This window comes from Seriola lalandi, unplaced genomic scaffold (assembly GCF_002814215.2).
Source record: "Seriola lalandi dorsalis isolate HSWRI2012SDOR001 ecotype SW California unplaced genomic scaffold, Sedor1 jcf7180002054887, whole genome shotgun sequence".
Lineage (NCBI taxonomy): Eukaryota > Metazoa > Chordata > Actinopteri > Carangiformes > Carangidae > Seriola > Seriola lalandi.
Window position 1 is genome coordinate 708,895 of NW_019525439.1, and position 16,688 is coordinate 725,582.

Below are 16,688 nucleotides of genomic sequence, written 5' to 3' on the forward strand. Positions count from 1 at the left end.
AAAGGAATTTATCAGAGTGGGAGGCGGGGGAGGAAAACATTGCAGAAAGTTTCACTAAACAAAACTAGGATAGAGGAGTGAAGGGACCAGGGAGAGAGCTGAGGGATTTCTCAAAAGGGGGACAGTGTGGTTGTTTGCAGGATTGTTTAATTGTTTGACCCTGAGCTGTTCTGAATACAGTCTGAACATTCATGCACTGAAATGGCAAGTGTGCACCTATGGATGGGGGTGTACATCACCAGCTTCATTGTCCTACAGTATATTAGCATTTTCCTCATGTTTTCCCCCTTTATTCCCTTTTATATTGCACCTTATTTTCATTCATTTTTACAATTATATGTTTATGTGCAATGCTTTTGTCAAACTCTGCTCATTTACAACAACAGAATCTACATTTTATTGTTGTAAAATGGTGCATTTAATTTGTGTGGAGATTTTGCAGGGAGTGTAATTGTGGTTAACTTTGACACAGGAATTTGCAAACTGCCTTGACAGTGTTGAGCCTTGTGGGAACTGAGAGGAATTGTGGGAAGCTATCACATAAGCTTTGTCGTACCATCTCACTGTATCTAACCCAGTCTGTATAAGCAAAGTAAATCTGGCCCATACTTGGGCCACGTGGTTGTTTTTTCTGGCCCAGCATCAAGCCGGTGCCACGGCCCGAATCTGGCCCATATACAGCATGCTACTTCCACATCTGGACCAATTCTGGCACACACACAGAAAATCTTCGGCTTCAGCTGTCAATCAGCTGGAATCTGCCTAGATGTGGAAGTATATGGGCCAGACTCGGGCCAAGGACACAGGCACATGTTGGGCCAGAAGTTTAATGTTGTTATCTGGGAGGTGTGTTTGTGTGCGTGTGTGTCTTAGTGTAAACCTGTCATCACAGTTTGCAGTCAGTCATGAGACAGGCTGTCCATTTCCCTGAATTAACTATGTTAGCTTGTATTGTGGTCAGCGACCAGGAGCACAAGTAATCATGACATCTCATCTTTTGCCAGGAGGTGTGGATGAATTTCACTGTGCCACTTTTTTTGTGTGTGTGTGTAGCTAGGCACTTAAATCTTAATAGCCTCCCTGTTTTCACCACACAGTTGTTGCCTGATTTTATTTTACCGGTAGGATTTGAAGAAAATGTTGTATCTCCAGCTACATCTGGTAGTGTCAGACTGCTGTACGTGTTTTGGAGATTAGCGAGGTGGTTTAATGTGCTCTGAAAATCTGCGCCCGTTGTTCAAGAATAGTGTGCACTCAAGTTGTAACACTCTTGTCCTGAGAGTGTTACATACTGGTGACACAGTCCTACTTTCAACAGCTGAAAAAGAGCTGCAGCTCTGTCCCAAAAAAAAAAAAAGTGTTGCCGTTTTTCCTGCTCTCAAAAATTACTTGAAAAAGTTTGATAACTTAAAATTAGATTGTGTGTATATTATCAAAGAAGATCCCAGTGCTGAGCTAATTTAGGAGATGCATAAAGCTACATGCTGGATACACACATGAAGAATGCATGATGGGAACTTAGCAGACGCAGATGCTAACATGCTTTTACATTATATAAGTCGCTAGCTGAGCTCTAAGTGGCGTTGTTGCAACACTGTGCTTCTCACACGTTGAGCTTGTAAGATTTGGCAGTTTCCTCTCAGCAGAAACACGACTAAAGCCTGAAAAGAGCAAACACTGAGACGTGCACGTCAAGCAGGTTTGCTTGTTGTGTTCACTGGTTCCTGTTGAAAAGAAACACAGATGTCGATACCTCACTGTGGGGGACACCTGTAAGCCACTGAGCTCTTCAAGTAGTATACTTCTCTTTTTTATCCTCCATTCCACTTTAATAAGATTTTATAGAGAACTCCAGTCATCATATTCCACAGTGTCATTACTCTGCTTACAGTAAGCATATACTTCACCAGAGTGGTCTGAAACAAGCAGACAGGAGTCTTCATTAAAGCAATACTCCATCTACAATCTGTCTTTTGAGTATCAAAGACTTCCACTTAAGAATCATATTTATCTTGCAGCTTGCAGTTTATGTCTAATTCCAATTTTCAGCGTCCACACTTGCAGTGAGCTACTGAGGTCGACAGTACGGGAGTGGAAGTTGGGGGAGATGGCTTGACTTCACATCCCATTAGTCATTTTCTACACTCTTTCCTCATCTTTAATAAGTTTTACATAATCCAGAGTTTTGCAGAATCATCACGATCTGTTTGGCAATTATATTAGTTTAATATCCGATTCCATTTCTTGCCAAGAGTTAGGTGAGAAGATTGCCAACACCTGGTTAGCGCAGCTCAACACAAAAACTGGAAACAGAGGGGAGCACCTAGCCTCTAAAGCTCAGTAAATGACACATTACACATTTGTTTGTTCAAGGTACACAATAATGTCTAGTATAAAAATGACAAGTTGGACTTTTACTGTCAGACTACTTCACACTTTGCTGCTTGTAAAAGAAAAATTTAGCACCTTCTCGGTTCAAAAATAAATAAGCAAAGAGGTGGAGCATGAGTGGAGCCGAGACTTTGCTGCATGCCGGTTTAATAACTGTGGCAAGCATATGTTCCTGTTAGCATCGTTAGCATAGCTGAGCGTCTGGGCATCTCGCTCGAAGGCTAACCCAAGGCTAATTAATTGGCTGGCTAATTAGTTAGTTAACAAGATAAGCTATCAAGCCAAGTATAGTGAGCACAGACACCGCTAACTGCTAATTAGGGTTAACATATAAATAAAGTAATACTACAGTGTCACTAACTTCAAAAAACAGCAGCACAGACTTCCGCATGGGCTGTTCATCACTTACCAGCACAACACTTCATATTATTTGTCTGATATTTACATGAAAAATCCTGCAAAAGGCACAAACATCCCAAACACAGCACAGAGGTCACGATCGATCAATGACTTGAATTAACTGAGCTGATGTGCAACAGGAAGCTTGGACTGTTACAGAAACAGCCACAACCTCAATTATACATAGGCTAACTTTAAGCCTGAATAAAATTTAAACAGAGGAGTTATATAAAAATTCACAGTTGTCATGAAGTGGAAAATTAGCTGTAAACATGTTTATTTCTGCAGTTTCTTTTCAACAAGGGAGTCTATGAGGATTGACTCTCTTTTGGAGCCAGCCTCAAGTGGCCACTCCTGCTCTTCCACCGGTCTGAAGCATTTTACCTGAGATCAGTCATTTCAACACTATGGACTTGGAATTTGGACTGAAAGTCTGAACACCTGGTTATGGGATGGTCTCTGACCACCTGGCCTCTGTGGCGCCCTTCACCACATTGCTCATATCCTGCCAAATTACAATTAACCAGCCATTAGCTGCTTTCTGTTACGTGCCACATGACACAACACTGCTCCATTTCCCCGTCTCAACAATCAAAGACAGGATGGAGGCTTTTTCAGCAGCGAACCCCAGCAGTTTTCTTTCTCTGTCAACTACGCATCAAACTAATTTATGTGTTGTGTGTGCACACATGTGCGTGCCTGCTGATAGGAAAAGTAATTGCTTACTCTAAATTGGTTAGAGCAAATAGGCTGAGAATCTAATTCTGCATTTATTATAATTATCTTTAATAGGTCTCTCCATTGTCGAATGTGCTCTGAAATTGTGTGGAAATGAATTGGGCTGTCCAGGTTCAAAGATTAAAATGAAATACTGCTCACAATGAAGTTGTTTAATGAAGTGAATGCTTTTTCAGTCACTCTGTTCTCTTTTTCTTGAAACATCTTCTAAGTCAGAGTTTTTATCCGGAAATATGTGTTTCCAGCAAAGAGTCAGTTTGTTTTAAATATTATAGATAATGCGCTGAGATTTATTTAATGTTCTTTTTATCCTCAATTTTTATTTTTACAATGACACACTGAACAGTAAAACAAAGTCAACAAAGAGATAATAAACACTCACAAGAGGAGGGATGTTTGTGATCATTGTTAGATGTTTTGGTAACTATCAAGACGAAACACATTCACTTTGCCAACTCTTTTTGCAGAGGTGATGCTCCGCTTTTCCTCGATTTCTCCCATCTGAGATTTCAGATGATCAAAAAGGATTATTAAAGTCATGAATTGATTATTGAACGGGGTCCTAAGCTGGATCCTCTGTTTGAAATGAACATTTCTTATTGATAAGTGTCTGAAATAATATATTTTTATTAAAAAAAACCTTCCCTACACCATACAGCACACTACTTCTACTATAAAGCTTAAAATAGATTATAAATTATTTGTTTTAAAGGTATTACTGGTATCAATATATTACACCTTTTTAGGTATTGTATGTACATGGTAGAATATAGAACAGAGACCTTAAAAGAAGCAGTTCAACTTTTTTAAAACTTTATCGGGGTCACAGGTTTGTTCTAATGGGTTTTTATAGTATTTTCTATAGTATGAGTATAAGTGTGAATCTGCTGCGGCGGGGCAGTTTGGAGAGGACGGGTCTCTCTTCATCTCGAGAATGAACAATAAAAGACAACAGGACACCAGAACCTTATACATGAATGAAGCAGCCTTACTGCTGCTGGTTGTTGTAAACAGAAACTATTGGCATCGGCTGTTGGACATAGGCTTACTGTACCTCCGTGGTCCAACTCTGCATAAACCTGCCACTGTCTATCTCCTCTTTTGTGGCAGCCGACCAGCCCAGCTCCTCTTGCAATAACCGGGAGAGTTGGCAGCTTCACTGTAATAGCTGTAACAGCTCCTTCTGCACCACCTGTTCACTGCTCCCGCTCTTTTTGGCGTAACCACACCCACTGTAATCCAAAAGCCAGTAGCTACAGAAAGTATAATTGTTTTTTTGTTTTTTTTTAAATGGTGTCATCATTTAATATTTAAAATATCACTGAAAAAGATGCAAAACAACAGCAGGTGAGCAGAAAGCCCTGAAGGCATCTGTGCCCTGGGTCCATAGGTGGAGTTGTTGTTTTACTGTATCCATTTTAGAATAAAGCAATAATCTGAAGTTCAATTCATGTGGTGGTTTATATTCAATACAGACACGGAAGCTACAGAATACAAATAAATGTTCATAAAGGCATGAAAGGAGTAGGGGGGTAAAAAGAGCATCACTCGTGAGAAAACCTTCTCCTGGATGAATTAACATTAACACATCAAGAAAAGAAAAGAATCACATTTTCTTTGCATCACACTTGTAATCGACTGAACGGAGCCAATAGCCATCTTTGCAGCACAATACGTCCCCTTTTAGGTCTCTGATCTTCATCCACCTTTGCGGCTGAGGGATTACTTTAATGGCATTTTAGCATACAGATAGACTGAGCTGTCATTTGCATAAAGAATAAAGACACAATGCCAAATATTTGCATAACACACAGCGCTGGCTCAGAGGAGGGCGTTTGTACTTTACATTACATCTCTTATTGTCACACACACACTTTGTGCTGTATCTCAGTGAGTGGGTTAGGATGTTAATACTTCATAAAAAGGACGTCTGTTAGTGTTTCATCACACTAACAGCCATGAGATCAGTCGACAAGCAGTCTTCTGATTGGCTCATGACAGTAGGGCGGGTCAACTGGGGTCTCTTCTTATTGGTATAAATCATCTGCAGTGTGTCACAGAGGCCCCTCTTGCTGAGAGGGTAAGTGGGTGATGGAGCCGTACTGACCCCTGAGGTGCAGGTTGGTCTCAGAATAATAGTATCTGTTCCATGTTTAAGCACGATGTATAATTTAACAGGGCCAATTTGGAAGAGTGACACCTCATTATTACGACTGTGGAGAGAAAACGGGCAGCGTAGCGAAGGAGGGTTTTTTCTCAGAAGGGAATTTCATGCGGTTAGAGACGTGTTTGTTTGTTTCTGTATGAGTAAAAGACTGGTTTACATTTCTGTACATTAGAAAACATGAAATTAGAAACATACTGTTGGGCCATTGAGTGCAACTCCAGTGTATGAAGTGAATAATAGTTGGACACACATTTGTCTGGTTCATATCTGTTCTGCATTTAACCCCTAAATCAACAATGAAATAAGTGCCAATAATTACATAAGAAATTGTTGTGAATGAATGAATTTTATTATCTTTAATTATCTACCCAATTGTTGTTAAAAAGGGATCATCATAATTTAGATTAATGTTGGCATATACTCGTGCAGAGATTGGGTGTATTTACATTTGCTTTTTGCAAGGAATGCAAGGTGAAGGTGAAGTTGTCTTAAACTGTAGAGAGAACTGAACCTGCAACTTAAGGCTACAGGAAAAGGCGTCTCAAGCGGTTACACATCCAAGGCCGCATTCACACAGGTGTCTGCACTTGCTTTGCACTCAAGTGTTGGTGTGTAGAGACTGTGATTGATTGACAGCTCTTTCACCTTTCGCTCAATGTTGCTGCACCCATTAGGGCGGGATAACTTATCCATTTATGATTCTTATGAATGTTAGTTTCCTAATATAATCCCCATCCTGCTCCACCCAACATCAACCCGAGGAGAAGTCTAACTGACAACACCTGTGTGTGTGTGTGTGTGTGTGTGTGTGTGTGTGTGTGTGTGTGCAGAGCCTTTAAAGGTGAGATAAACAGGCCCTTTTTCACAGCAAACAATTTGACATATGACAGGTGTTGCTAATAACATTAACGATGGCACTGTTGTATTCATGTGTCCCTGTGAGCCATGACAGTGTGACAGTGAGCCGGAAAGCGCAATAGCAGGAGCCTGAAACCATCAAAGCAGCTAAAGGGAATTCAGCCATCATTAGTTTAATTATTTACACCTGTGCTTTTCTTACTGTGATGATTTACCTTTCTCTCTGTCTTACTCTTCCACCCACATTAACTCTTTCAAACCCAAAGAGTGAGCTTTAAAAAAAAATAAATAAAAAAAGAACATGCTCTCACAGCTCCTCTTATACTGTGATGCAGCTTTTAATGGGGCTATTTGTAAGTGCTGCTATTGCTACATAGCCAGCGTTAGCATTAACAGCAATCTAACCTCTTGTATTATAAAGACAAGAAGCAACGTTTGGCACCAGAGAAATCTTACAAACCCTTTAAGTAAACACTTTAGAAAGACTGTCAATCCTAACAGACATTGTTCAGCATTGTTAAACTTCCCAATCAGCAAATACAGCAAATATGTGAAATCATTGTAAAAGACAGATTACTAGGTGTGACTCAAAAAAAAAGTCAAAAAATGTTATAATCATGGATAAACCTACTGGGTATATTAAAACACAGATATGAGCTGCTGATTAACCCATCTGATGACGAGAGAGTGTGTGTCTGTACAGCGCTCACATAACTGGAAAATGAATGTGAAATAATTGAGACTCATGCAAGAATAAAAAAAAATGCTGATATTTTAGATCCCCATTTGATTCGCTTTGATTTCTGGCCATCTGTTCGTGTCAGTATTATCACCGAATCTCAGATGATGACATAATCTAATGCTCAGGCTGCACAGGTTTCTTCCCTGTCGAGACAATAAAGTGTGTTCTTAATTTGAATTGCAGAAAGAGTAAAGGAAGAGCGAGAGAGAGGGAGAGAGGAGGAGAGGAGGGCTGAGCTGCCAGCTCAGTTCAAATGGGAATCTGGTCCTCGGGGTGCACGCACATGTATGTATGTGAGAGACAGACAGAAGAGAGCGAGGGAGGGAGAGACAGAGAGAGGGAGGGTTGTGTGTGAGAGAGAGAGATAGCAGAGAGAAGGAAGGGAAAATGCAATTCCAGATTACATGTGCTTGTGCTGCAGCGTGGGTGGGCATGTGTTGGAGGGAGAGAGGGAGGGAGAAAGAGAGAGAAAGAAAAGAGAGAGCAGTGATGGAGGAAGAGAGTGAAGATGATAGAGTTTCTGGTCGTGTGAATGGATGTGTTTGACATAATGTGGGATATTCACATGGAGACACTAGCGCTCAGAACAATAAATTCAAACCGAAAACCAAACACAGATACAAAGAAGTGTTATTATTAAAGTTGAGGGAGTCATGGTACAGCAGTGCATTTGCTGTATCTTCTACTTTGCACATCTCCTAGCAACCACAGCAGACACCATTTTGAATGTTTTATAATGCTGTAGCTACATGCATGTTAGATGGCTGAGTAAATAACATATGATGATTACAGATTGTTGAACTCAACGAGTAAGTGTATCGTCTAATGCTCTTGCTTCTTCTCCTAAACACTCCTGCTAAACCCACAGATGCTATTATTTCTCCTGCTCATAGTATGGCGTCACTGACCCAGTTGAAGTTGTAAAAATCTTTGTAATCTTAAGCCCCTTTTCCACTAGTCAAAAAACATGCTAAGACTCGCTAACATTTTGCTTTCGTCAGCAATGGAATAGGATACATCTGCATTCACACCCGGGTCAAATGAGTCTACAAGTCCTATTGCTTGGCTCCAGCTCCAATCCGCAGCAGTGTAAGCGTCACACCTAGGTGAACATGCTTATTTAGCCCCTTTTCCATGCTGCGGGGTCTTTAAGATCACACATATTGTAAACAGACCTGTCACGTGTCCAGCATGGTGCAGTTGAACCAGAAACACCGCAGCTACACTTCGCTCTGGGATGAAAGAGTGAGTGCAGCCCCGTAATAAGTTTCAAAAACACACAATCATCGATCAAAGCGTGTCTCGCCATGTATTCCACTTTTACAAAGCCAAAAAGGTTAATATTATAAACATGATAAATTGTTCTTTGTTTTTCAATCCAAAACCGTTGGTCCTGGATCACACTGCAAGACTCACTCTTCGACAGACAATTTGGAGTTCTCTCGACCAATGACAGCCTCGGAAATGTAGCACCCTATTCTCACAATTTCAACATCTAAAAGCCAGCCATTCAGAGTAACATCTGACATGCCTCCAATTGATATCGACACAGATGTCCAGCAAGATTTTATTACATTTTATACGCTTTAGACGCTACACACTTACCCTTAAACAGAAGCTATCTGAGGTTAAAGTTGTGCTCATGCAACTTCTGTATGTCTGGATGATAACACTCTCAGACGCATCATTGCCATGATATTAACATGAATGCAGCAGGGAACAACTGGAAAATATCCTCTTACTCACGGAAAGACAAAGCCAATAAGATCCCTCAGTAATAAACCTCCAACTGATCAAATAATGATGTAATGTTTTTGATGCCAACGGCTCAGCCTTTTATAAATACAGAGAGCTCCTTCCTGTCTACTGGAGTGCAAACTTCATCACCTGAGAGACCTCTTCTCATCAACACTTTGAACTTGTATTCCTTTACTCACTTCAATTAAAGACTCTTGATTACACGTGGCGTGATTGAATTTTATTTAACTTTGTAGTATCCCTCACATTTGCACAACAAATAGTTATAGTAAGTAACTGAGACAAGAGGCCATGTGAATGTGAGGCTATTTCCTCCTGAAACACAGTGCTTTTGTTCATCACAGTCCCCCGTGGAACTGAACAGGATTTCAACACACAGCTCCACACACAGTTCACATCGAAAATTATGAAATGATGAAAGCATTTTGTGGCATACTGAAAGATTTCTGAGCCGCTTCCTGGTGAAATATCTTTAATGTATCTATCAAAGTCTGCCTGACGAAAAACACTTTGTTCGCCTGAGTGTTTGCTGAGGTGTGTTAAAGATATGTAAATATGAAACAGGCTTGTGGTAGAGTCCTGTCATCATTTTTTATTTCACTTTTATGTCTCAGGCTTTGGTATAAAATTGCTCTTTTTCTCTGTGGCCATGATGAAAATGCAAAACATCTGAAAACTTAGCCGTTAGTGCTCACACCATGATGAGTGAGAAAGACAGCCAGCAAGGCGCTTGACAATAAGGCTGATGCTACAGAATGCGAGTGTGTGTGTGTGTGTGTGTAACCGATGCCCATTTGAAAGCCGAGAACTACTCTTTCGTCCTTCAAACGCCAATTAACAAGGGCCCATTTAATTGCAGTGGTTTGGGAGGGCATACAATTACCACTGGAGCTGAACCACACACACACACACTCTCTTACCTTACCAACAGTGGACTGGCGGGCTATACTGAATAAACGTGGACCGCTTTTTGTTGTAATTTTTTTTTAAAAGATAAAAGAAATACAAAATTTTAATTCAAGCTCTTTTATAACTTTGAATTTTGCTATTGGTCTACATATCAAACAGAGGCCCACAGCCTGCAGTGGAGCTGTGGTGACTACAGACTGGAACATGAATACATACAAAGGGGCTTTCTTGGTGCCGTTTAAAACTGGATTATATCACTTTTAAACAATTAAACATCTTGCTTTTTAAAATATTGTGAATATAATCATGTAGAGTTCCCTGTGGCTATTAAGCTAATATAGTACTGGCTACTGTAGTACTAGCTTTTTTTATTATGGTTACAGCAGGATTGGTTTTGACAGTCCAGATACCAAGGACGGGCAGGATATGAACCAAAGTCACAGGCACAAACTAATCTTCCACGCTACTAACTGCACTTGAAACTTCTCTCTGGGTGTCTGACTTTAAAAATTCACTGATAAGTATCAAAACTACATCCTCAGAACAGAAGCAGTCCTCTAACACTGAGGTATTTGATCAAAGTGCTGCTGATTTAAGACATGACCAAGAGTGGACGTCCAAAATGTTTCCCGCTGGTCTGAGTAACAATGGGAATGTCCACTGTTGGATAGGAACGCCAGCACACACAAACCATCTTAATGAGCGACACTATCAGCAGTTCTTCTTTCTTTGTCTCTCATTTGCATTTTTGCTCCCTCTCCCCTCTTGCCACCTCCTCCTCACCCTCCCGCCTGCACAACCAAGGTGTTTAGATTGAACTCCTCCTGTCGTGTTCTTCCTCCTCTGTCTGTCACTTTCTGTGATGTGTTTCCTTCAAAGCTGTTGACAAATCTCTGTACCTCTAATTGTCGTCTTTGTCTTAATCTTTGCATCTAAGCTTCCTCTCCTCTTTACTTTTCCTAATCACTTTAAGTATTTCTTGAGTTGCTCTCCCACTTTCCTCCTCCTTTTCTTCCCCCCCTTCACCTTTTTCTGACTCATTTCTCAGATTACCTTTCTCCTGTCCTTCTACATCTCTATTTTCTGTATTTCAACTGTCCTTAATTTTCCCTGCAATGAGTGGGCATTTAACAGGACTTGTGAGAGGCATACACATTGACACATTAGATATTTTTTTTCTTATTCCAAAGAATGATTATGTTTTATTTGGTGTGAATAATTTAAATTCTTTGACATCTAATTCTCTCTCCCCTCTTTCTTTGTTTTATTCTCACACAGGTTCTTTTAAAGGCATGTGTAAGCAGATAGATCACTTCCCTGAGGATGCTGACTATGAGGCGGATGCTTCTGAGTACTTCCTACGTGAGTCCATCCATTAAGTTCATCTTTTCTGTGCATTTGTTCTTGAAATTTCCCTTTTCTGGTCATATCAAAATATTAATATTTACTTAGCGCTTCTGTAAGGCGTGGTGTTAACCTTTACAGTGTTTTAGAGCTCATTTTGTAAAATAAATCAAACTCCTATTGTACCTGAATACTGTTGGCATAACATTATTGTTAAAACACAATTTAATATGATGTTATAACAGCAGTATTGACTAGGTTTTGCAAACATGTTGAGGTGTGAAGCAAAGCAAAATGCAGAACCATATTTAGATATATGCTGAAAATACCAAGGTTTCCAAAGAGATGAAATATGAATCCAGAGAAATGTGTGTAAAACAAGTGTGATTTAGTTTCAGTGATGTTTTAAAACAAGCAGAAAATATACTGAATATGTGGGATCACTGATGTTTCAGCATTATATAAAGTATCAGTGCGATACAAGGACATGTCAGTATCAACCGTGCCACCTAAAAACTCTCACCTGTTTAAGCTTGATGTGAGAAGGAGAGACAAAAAGGAAGGTATAGGAGAATAGCAGGAAGCCGTTTGACGAAAAGGGGGAATGAAGGGAGACAACAAGAGTTAGAAGTAGAGGGTCGAAGATAAAGAGTAGCACTACGCTGAAGAGGAGAAACTGGAGAAGACAGTGTAAAGTTAGAGGAGGAGGAGCAAGAGGTGGAAGTCTGAGGATGAGGAGGTGGTCAGGGATGTGAAGGAGGGAGAGGGACGGGTACTTGGAGGAGGGTACGAAAGGAGAGAAGGACGAGGTGACAGGAGAAAGGCAAAAGACAAGGAGAAGGGAAGGTTGGGGAGGTGAAGGACAAGGAGTAGGGTACCAGTGCAGCACTGTTGCTTTCCCAGCGGCTTGCCAATTAGGACACTTTCTTCTATAAATACTCCAGGCTCTGCTATGTGGGTCACACCTCTCCCTCTCCTCCTTCCTTCCATCCATCCCTTGCCTCCTCCTCCTTCTTGCTTTCCATCCATCTGTCTGTCCATCTCCACCGAGGCCTTGCACGCCTGTCTGACAGCTGGTGGTTGGAGGCTGAGGGTTGGAGTGTGGGGATGATGGGGAAGAGGACAGAGAGGGAACTGAAGTTGGTGTCGGGTTCGCTTGAAATTACTTTTAAAAATGTTTCTGGAAGTTTTAAGATAGTTTGGCGAGAAGAAGGATGCACCAGATATTCAAACAGTCTGAATTTCTAAGGGTGCTAGGTTTCTCAGGAGCTGTTTAATGACTTTCTGAGCGCGCCCTCAGTGCTGAACAGTATTTTTTTTTTTTTTTACACACACACAGGTAAAGGTAGAAGCAGCACCCATGCCAAAAATTGTAACCAGTCTGATAAATAATCCCTGACACAGATAAAACATGAATTGATTGGTGCTCTGGTATCCTTTACAGCGGCGTGGCCACAGAAACAGTAGTTGCTAGTTTTGGGAAGGAGGATGGAGCCTGCTATCTATTTTGAATTGACTGTATTTGGCGCAGATGAACCACTGATCTCGCATTGCTCCCTTTCCTGCTGTGCATCACCATGGAAACTGAAATATCTCTGTACTTTTAGTGTCATCAATAAGTGGATTAGGGTATAATAGATGACGTTCTCTCCTTTTACTTTTTTTTATCATAGTAAAGATAACTTTTCTCAGGTTATGGTCTTCTGATGACAAATACAGTTCATTCAGTATTCGGACCCCTTCACTTTGTTCACATCTTATAAGATTTGTTATTTAACTCCATTTTCTCCCACATTCCCATAATGGCAAAGTGAAAATGTTAGGATTATTTGCAAATGTATTAATGTTTTAGAGCACAGTGGAGCTCTAGAATACAGAGGAATAAGCTATAGGCCTATCAGGCTTTACCTACACAAAAAGTACTAAAATCTAATTATTGTTGGATTATTTATAAACTGTGTCCCAATTCAGGGGCCACATACTCACATTTAAAAGTGTAATTCCTGGGCTCTCTGTCAGTGTTGTTTCATTCATTACTGGCGTGCGATGAATCTTGAGATAGGTTTGGCCATGAGGAATCCACCAGTTGCATCCTTCATTGCCCAGGAAAAGAAGGCTGCATTTGAAGGAGCCTCCAAAACATGACAGCCTAGTTGTGCCGCTGGGATGCAATAGGTCTTTAATCGCAGTCGCCGAAGGATGCGGCCCCTGAATTGGGACACAGTTATAGAATATTCATAGCCATATACTGAAACAGTTTTAATGCACGTAGAAACCAATTGCTCCTGTTCTGCACAAGCACCACGTTGTAATATTTGGCACAGCTTGCTCATTAACATTTCGCCAAGACAGTCTATTTCAAGTAGGGGCTGGATATCTACACAGTATGCATTTCATGTATAATGCTAACACTGCTGTGTCAGGTCCTTAATTGTATGTGACTGTGACCATTTGCACAAATTGACCTTATGCTCCTCTTCTGTTTGTTTTCTGAGCACTTTTATGGATTGCAGGCTGTAAAAAAACCGCACTAACGCTATGACTCTTGCACTCTTTGTGATATGGTAATCAAAGCTCATTCTACTGTTGCACTCGCTGTAAGTCAGTCTGAGTAACAGTGTCAGCTAAGTTACTGAAATGACAATGTAAAGTGTAGATGATGACACGTTCTGACAGACGAAAGTGATGCAACATTTGTTTATCCACACGTTACCCTGCTTTGCATTCACTTTATCATACACTTTTCCACCTGTACACATCCCGATACAACTGTTGGCTCCTGCTTAATGTCACTGAGGAGCTCTACTGGAATAACTGGATGCCTTGCTCAAGGGTGCATAAGCTAAGAGAGGGGAGACAATTGTTTTTTTCTTAACCTACAAGCTTGAAATTGTTCCTTATTTAATGTCCAGAGTTCTGCTACCTTGAATTTCATGTTGCTGTCTGTTTTTAGAAAAGCTGAGATGATGAATTTAGCCAGATTACAAAGGAAGCTCAATGAAACGGCAGCCGTTTGTTGACTAGTGGGATCTTGATATCCTCAGTGCAATCACAGGTGTCCACCTCAAACAGCGGCGTTATTAAAGAGAAGTCTAGGACAGAAAGCCTAAATGAGTGGTTAGTCTCATTTAATCTACAAAACAGACACCTTCCAAAATGAACCGCATGACTGAATTTGATTCATATGAGCATTTGATTAAGGTCTGGTTAAGTTAGGGGAATATCATTGAATGCTCAAAAGAAAAAATCAGTCCCAGGTGTTTAAGTACACCCAACAAGCCACCCTCATCTCCCTCCCTAATGCTGAGACCAGGCTGTATCATATTTTAGTTTATTGAGGTGAACACTGTGTCAGATTAGGCAATCATCTGTCTAGGCAATCAGTCTTAAAGTCTTGTAATAACTTGGCTGAAAGACAGAGCAGACTAGATGCTGGATTCCAGCCAATCACAGCTTGCCATCTTTCGTGACTTGTGTGACATAAATACGTAGGTGATGGGTGCCAGGGCTGACTTCACAAATTCTCCTGATATCACCAAGACAAGGAATATTCACGAATGTAATCATGGCTTTATGACCGGAATTGAACCGGGATCATCGTCACTTAGTAATGTCAGCAGAAAGAGGGTTAGTGTGCTGTACCATGTAAAGCACTAAAGAGTGCTCAGTGCTCCAAAGGGCCAATGTCACAAAACACATTGTAGAAGTTGTAAAAAGAAGCCAAACAAATTATGACGTTAGTTTTTTTCTTAAAGGTTCCATATTGTATAAATGCATATTTCCATGTCTTATTTCATTATAAAGTAGGTCTGGGTTTTATATTAATACTGCGAAAGTATCAAAGCGCTCAGTCCACAGAGAAATGCACACAGCCCGTATTCAGAAACTGAGCCTTAAAATGAGCCGTCAGGACTTTCTGTACCTTTGTGATGTCACAATGAGGAGTCACACCCCTGAGGCATGCCCCAAGCCCCGCCCACCTGGACCCAGCATCCAACCTTGCAGGATTTGGTTTCTGAGTGTTTACTTGAAATCCTGAAGGCTCAGAGCGTCTCTTCTGATCATCTCATCGACCTGTTGTTACTAGAACTCCAGAGAGAAACCTGAGAGAGGAGATATAAAACTACTTGAGATGGTTTTTGGTTCTTAAAACCAGAAATATATCTTCTTATGGATCAATGCAAATAAAACATAGGAAAAGTATATATTATGGGACTTTTGATGATGCAGCCCAGATGTGCAGTTGTTTTCAACTGTGGATACAAATGATTAAATGAGCAGCAATGGACAACACCTCCCGCAACAGTGCTAACTGGGATGTGTCCACAAAACAGTGCAGTGCAGCAGTGGTTTCTGGCCCTGTGTTATTCACGTGTATTTACCCTTTTAACTGCTCCTGGATAAAATTGATCTGAGAGTGGAAAGAAATGCAGCAGCTTGTCAGCTTTAGTGGAAAAAATTAAGTGAAGATGACTGAAATCCATTTCTGGAAGAACTAGACAGAAACAATAATTCATAAACATTTACCACCATTTACACCAAATGTGACAACTAAAACAGCAGTAGACACACATTAAATAAAGGATGGACATCGTCATTCATTTTGTATTCTTTACACTCTTTTTTCCCCCCATTGTCAGTCTCTCTCTCTATTTCCCCAAGGGTCTTTTCGATTTCTCTCCCCGAATCTCTCGCTCTCTGAGCCCCCCCACCCACCTCTCTCTGGGTGAATTTGTACATGTGGTTATGTAAGGGAGAGCAGTCAGCCTTTCATCCTGCAGCAGTTGTACTATCAGCCGCAGCGAGAGACGACAGAGCCACCACCCCAGTCCTTCACTACAGCATAATATAGAGGACAGGGCTTACAGTTTACCTTCCAGATGCACCCATCTGAACCAGAGAGCATCTGAACACCTAATTTATAAATAATGACCATTCCATGTGGTAGCATATCTAATATCCGAGTGAATCTGAGTGGATCAGAGCATAGCATCAGCTCTGATCACACGCTGTGTCAAAATCACAGTGGGAGAAAATATTTTAGGAAATCAGGAGCCTATGTGAATAATTTATGCTATTAAATGACACTTTTAAGTTGACTCACCAATATTAAAATCGTTAAAATATTATCTTCTTTCTCTCTGTCGCTTAATGATTTATTTTCAGTGCAATGAGTGAAATTAGAAACTTAATTTAATATAAATTAGTCTTTGAGGCATATAAACAGATTAATTTATTTATTATAATTTGTTTTTATGAATTTACATTCATTCTCATTATTGTATTGCTACTATTGACCGCAGCTGGTTGTTAATTGATAGCACTTCATGCTGGTGCCAGTGTTCATGTTTTATCTCTGTAAGGTTTTTTTTTTTTTTTTTT

General features: G+C 40.5%; 1 protein-coding gene across 1 annotated transcript in view; it reads left to right on the plus strand.

Moving 5' to 3' along the window:
- The window catches only part of cacng2b (calcium channel, voltage-dependent, gamma subunit 2b), a 66,657-nt gene that overhangs the window by 31,307 nt on the left and 18,662 nt on the right, over positions 1 to 16,688 (plus strand). The window contains exon 2 of the mRNA XM_023429059.1: positions 11,241 to 11,324. Coding sequence (XP_023284827.1) covers positions 11,241 to 11,324 — 84 coding nt within the window. The remainder of the gene's footprint in view (positions 1 to 11,240; positions 11,325 to 16,688) is intronic.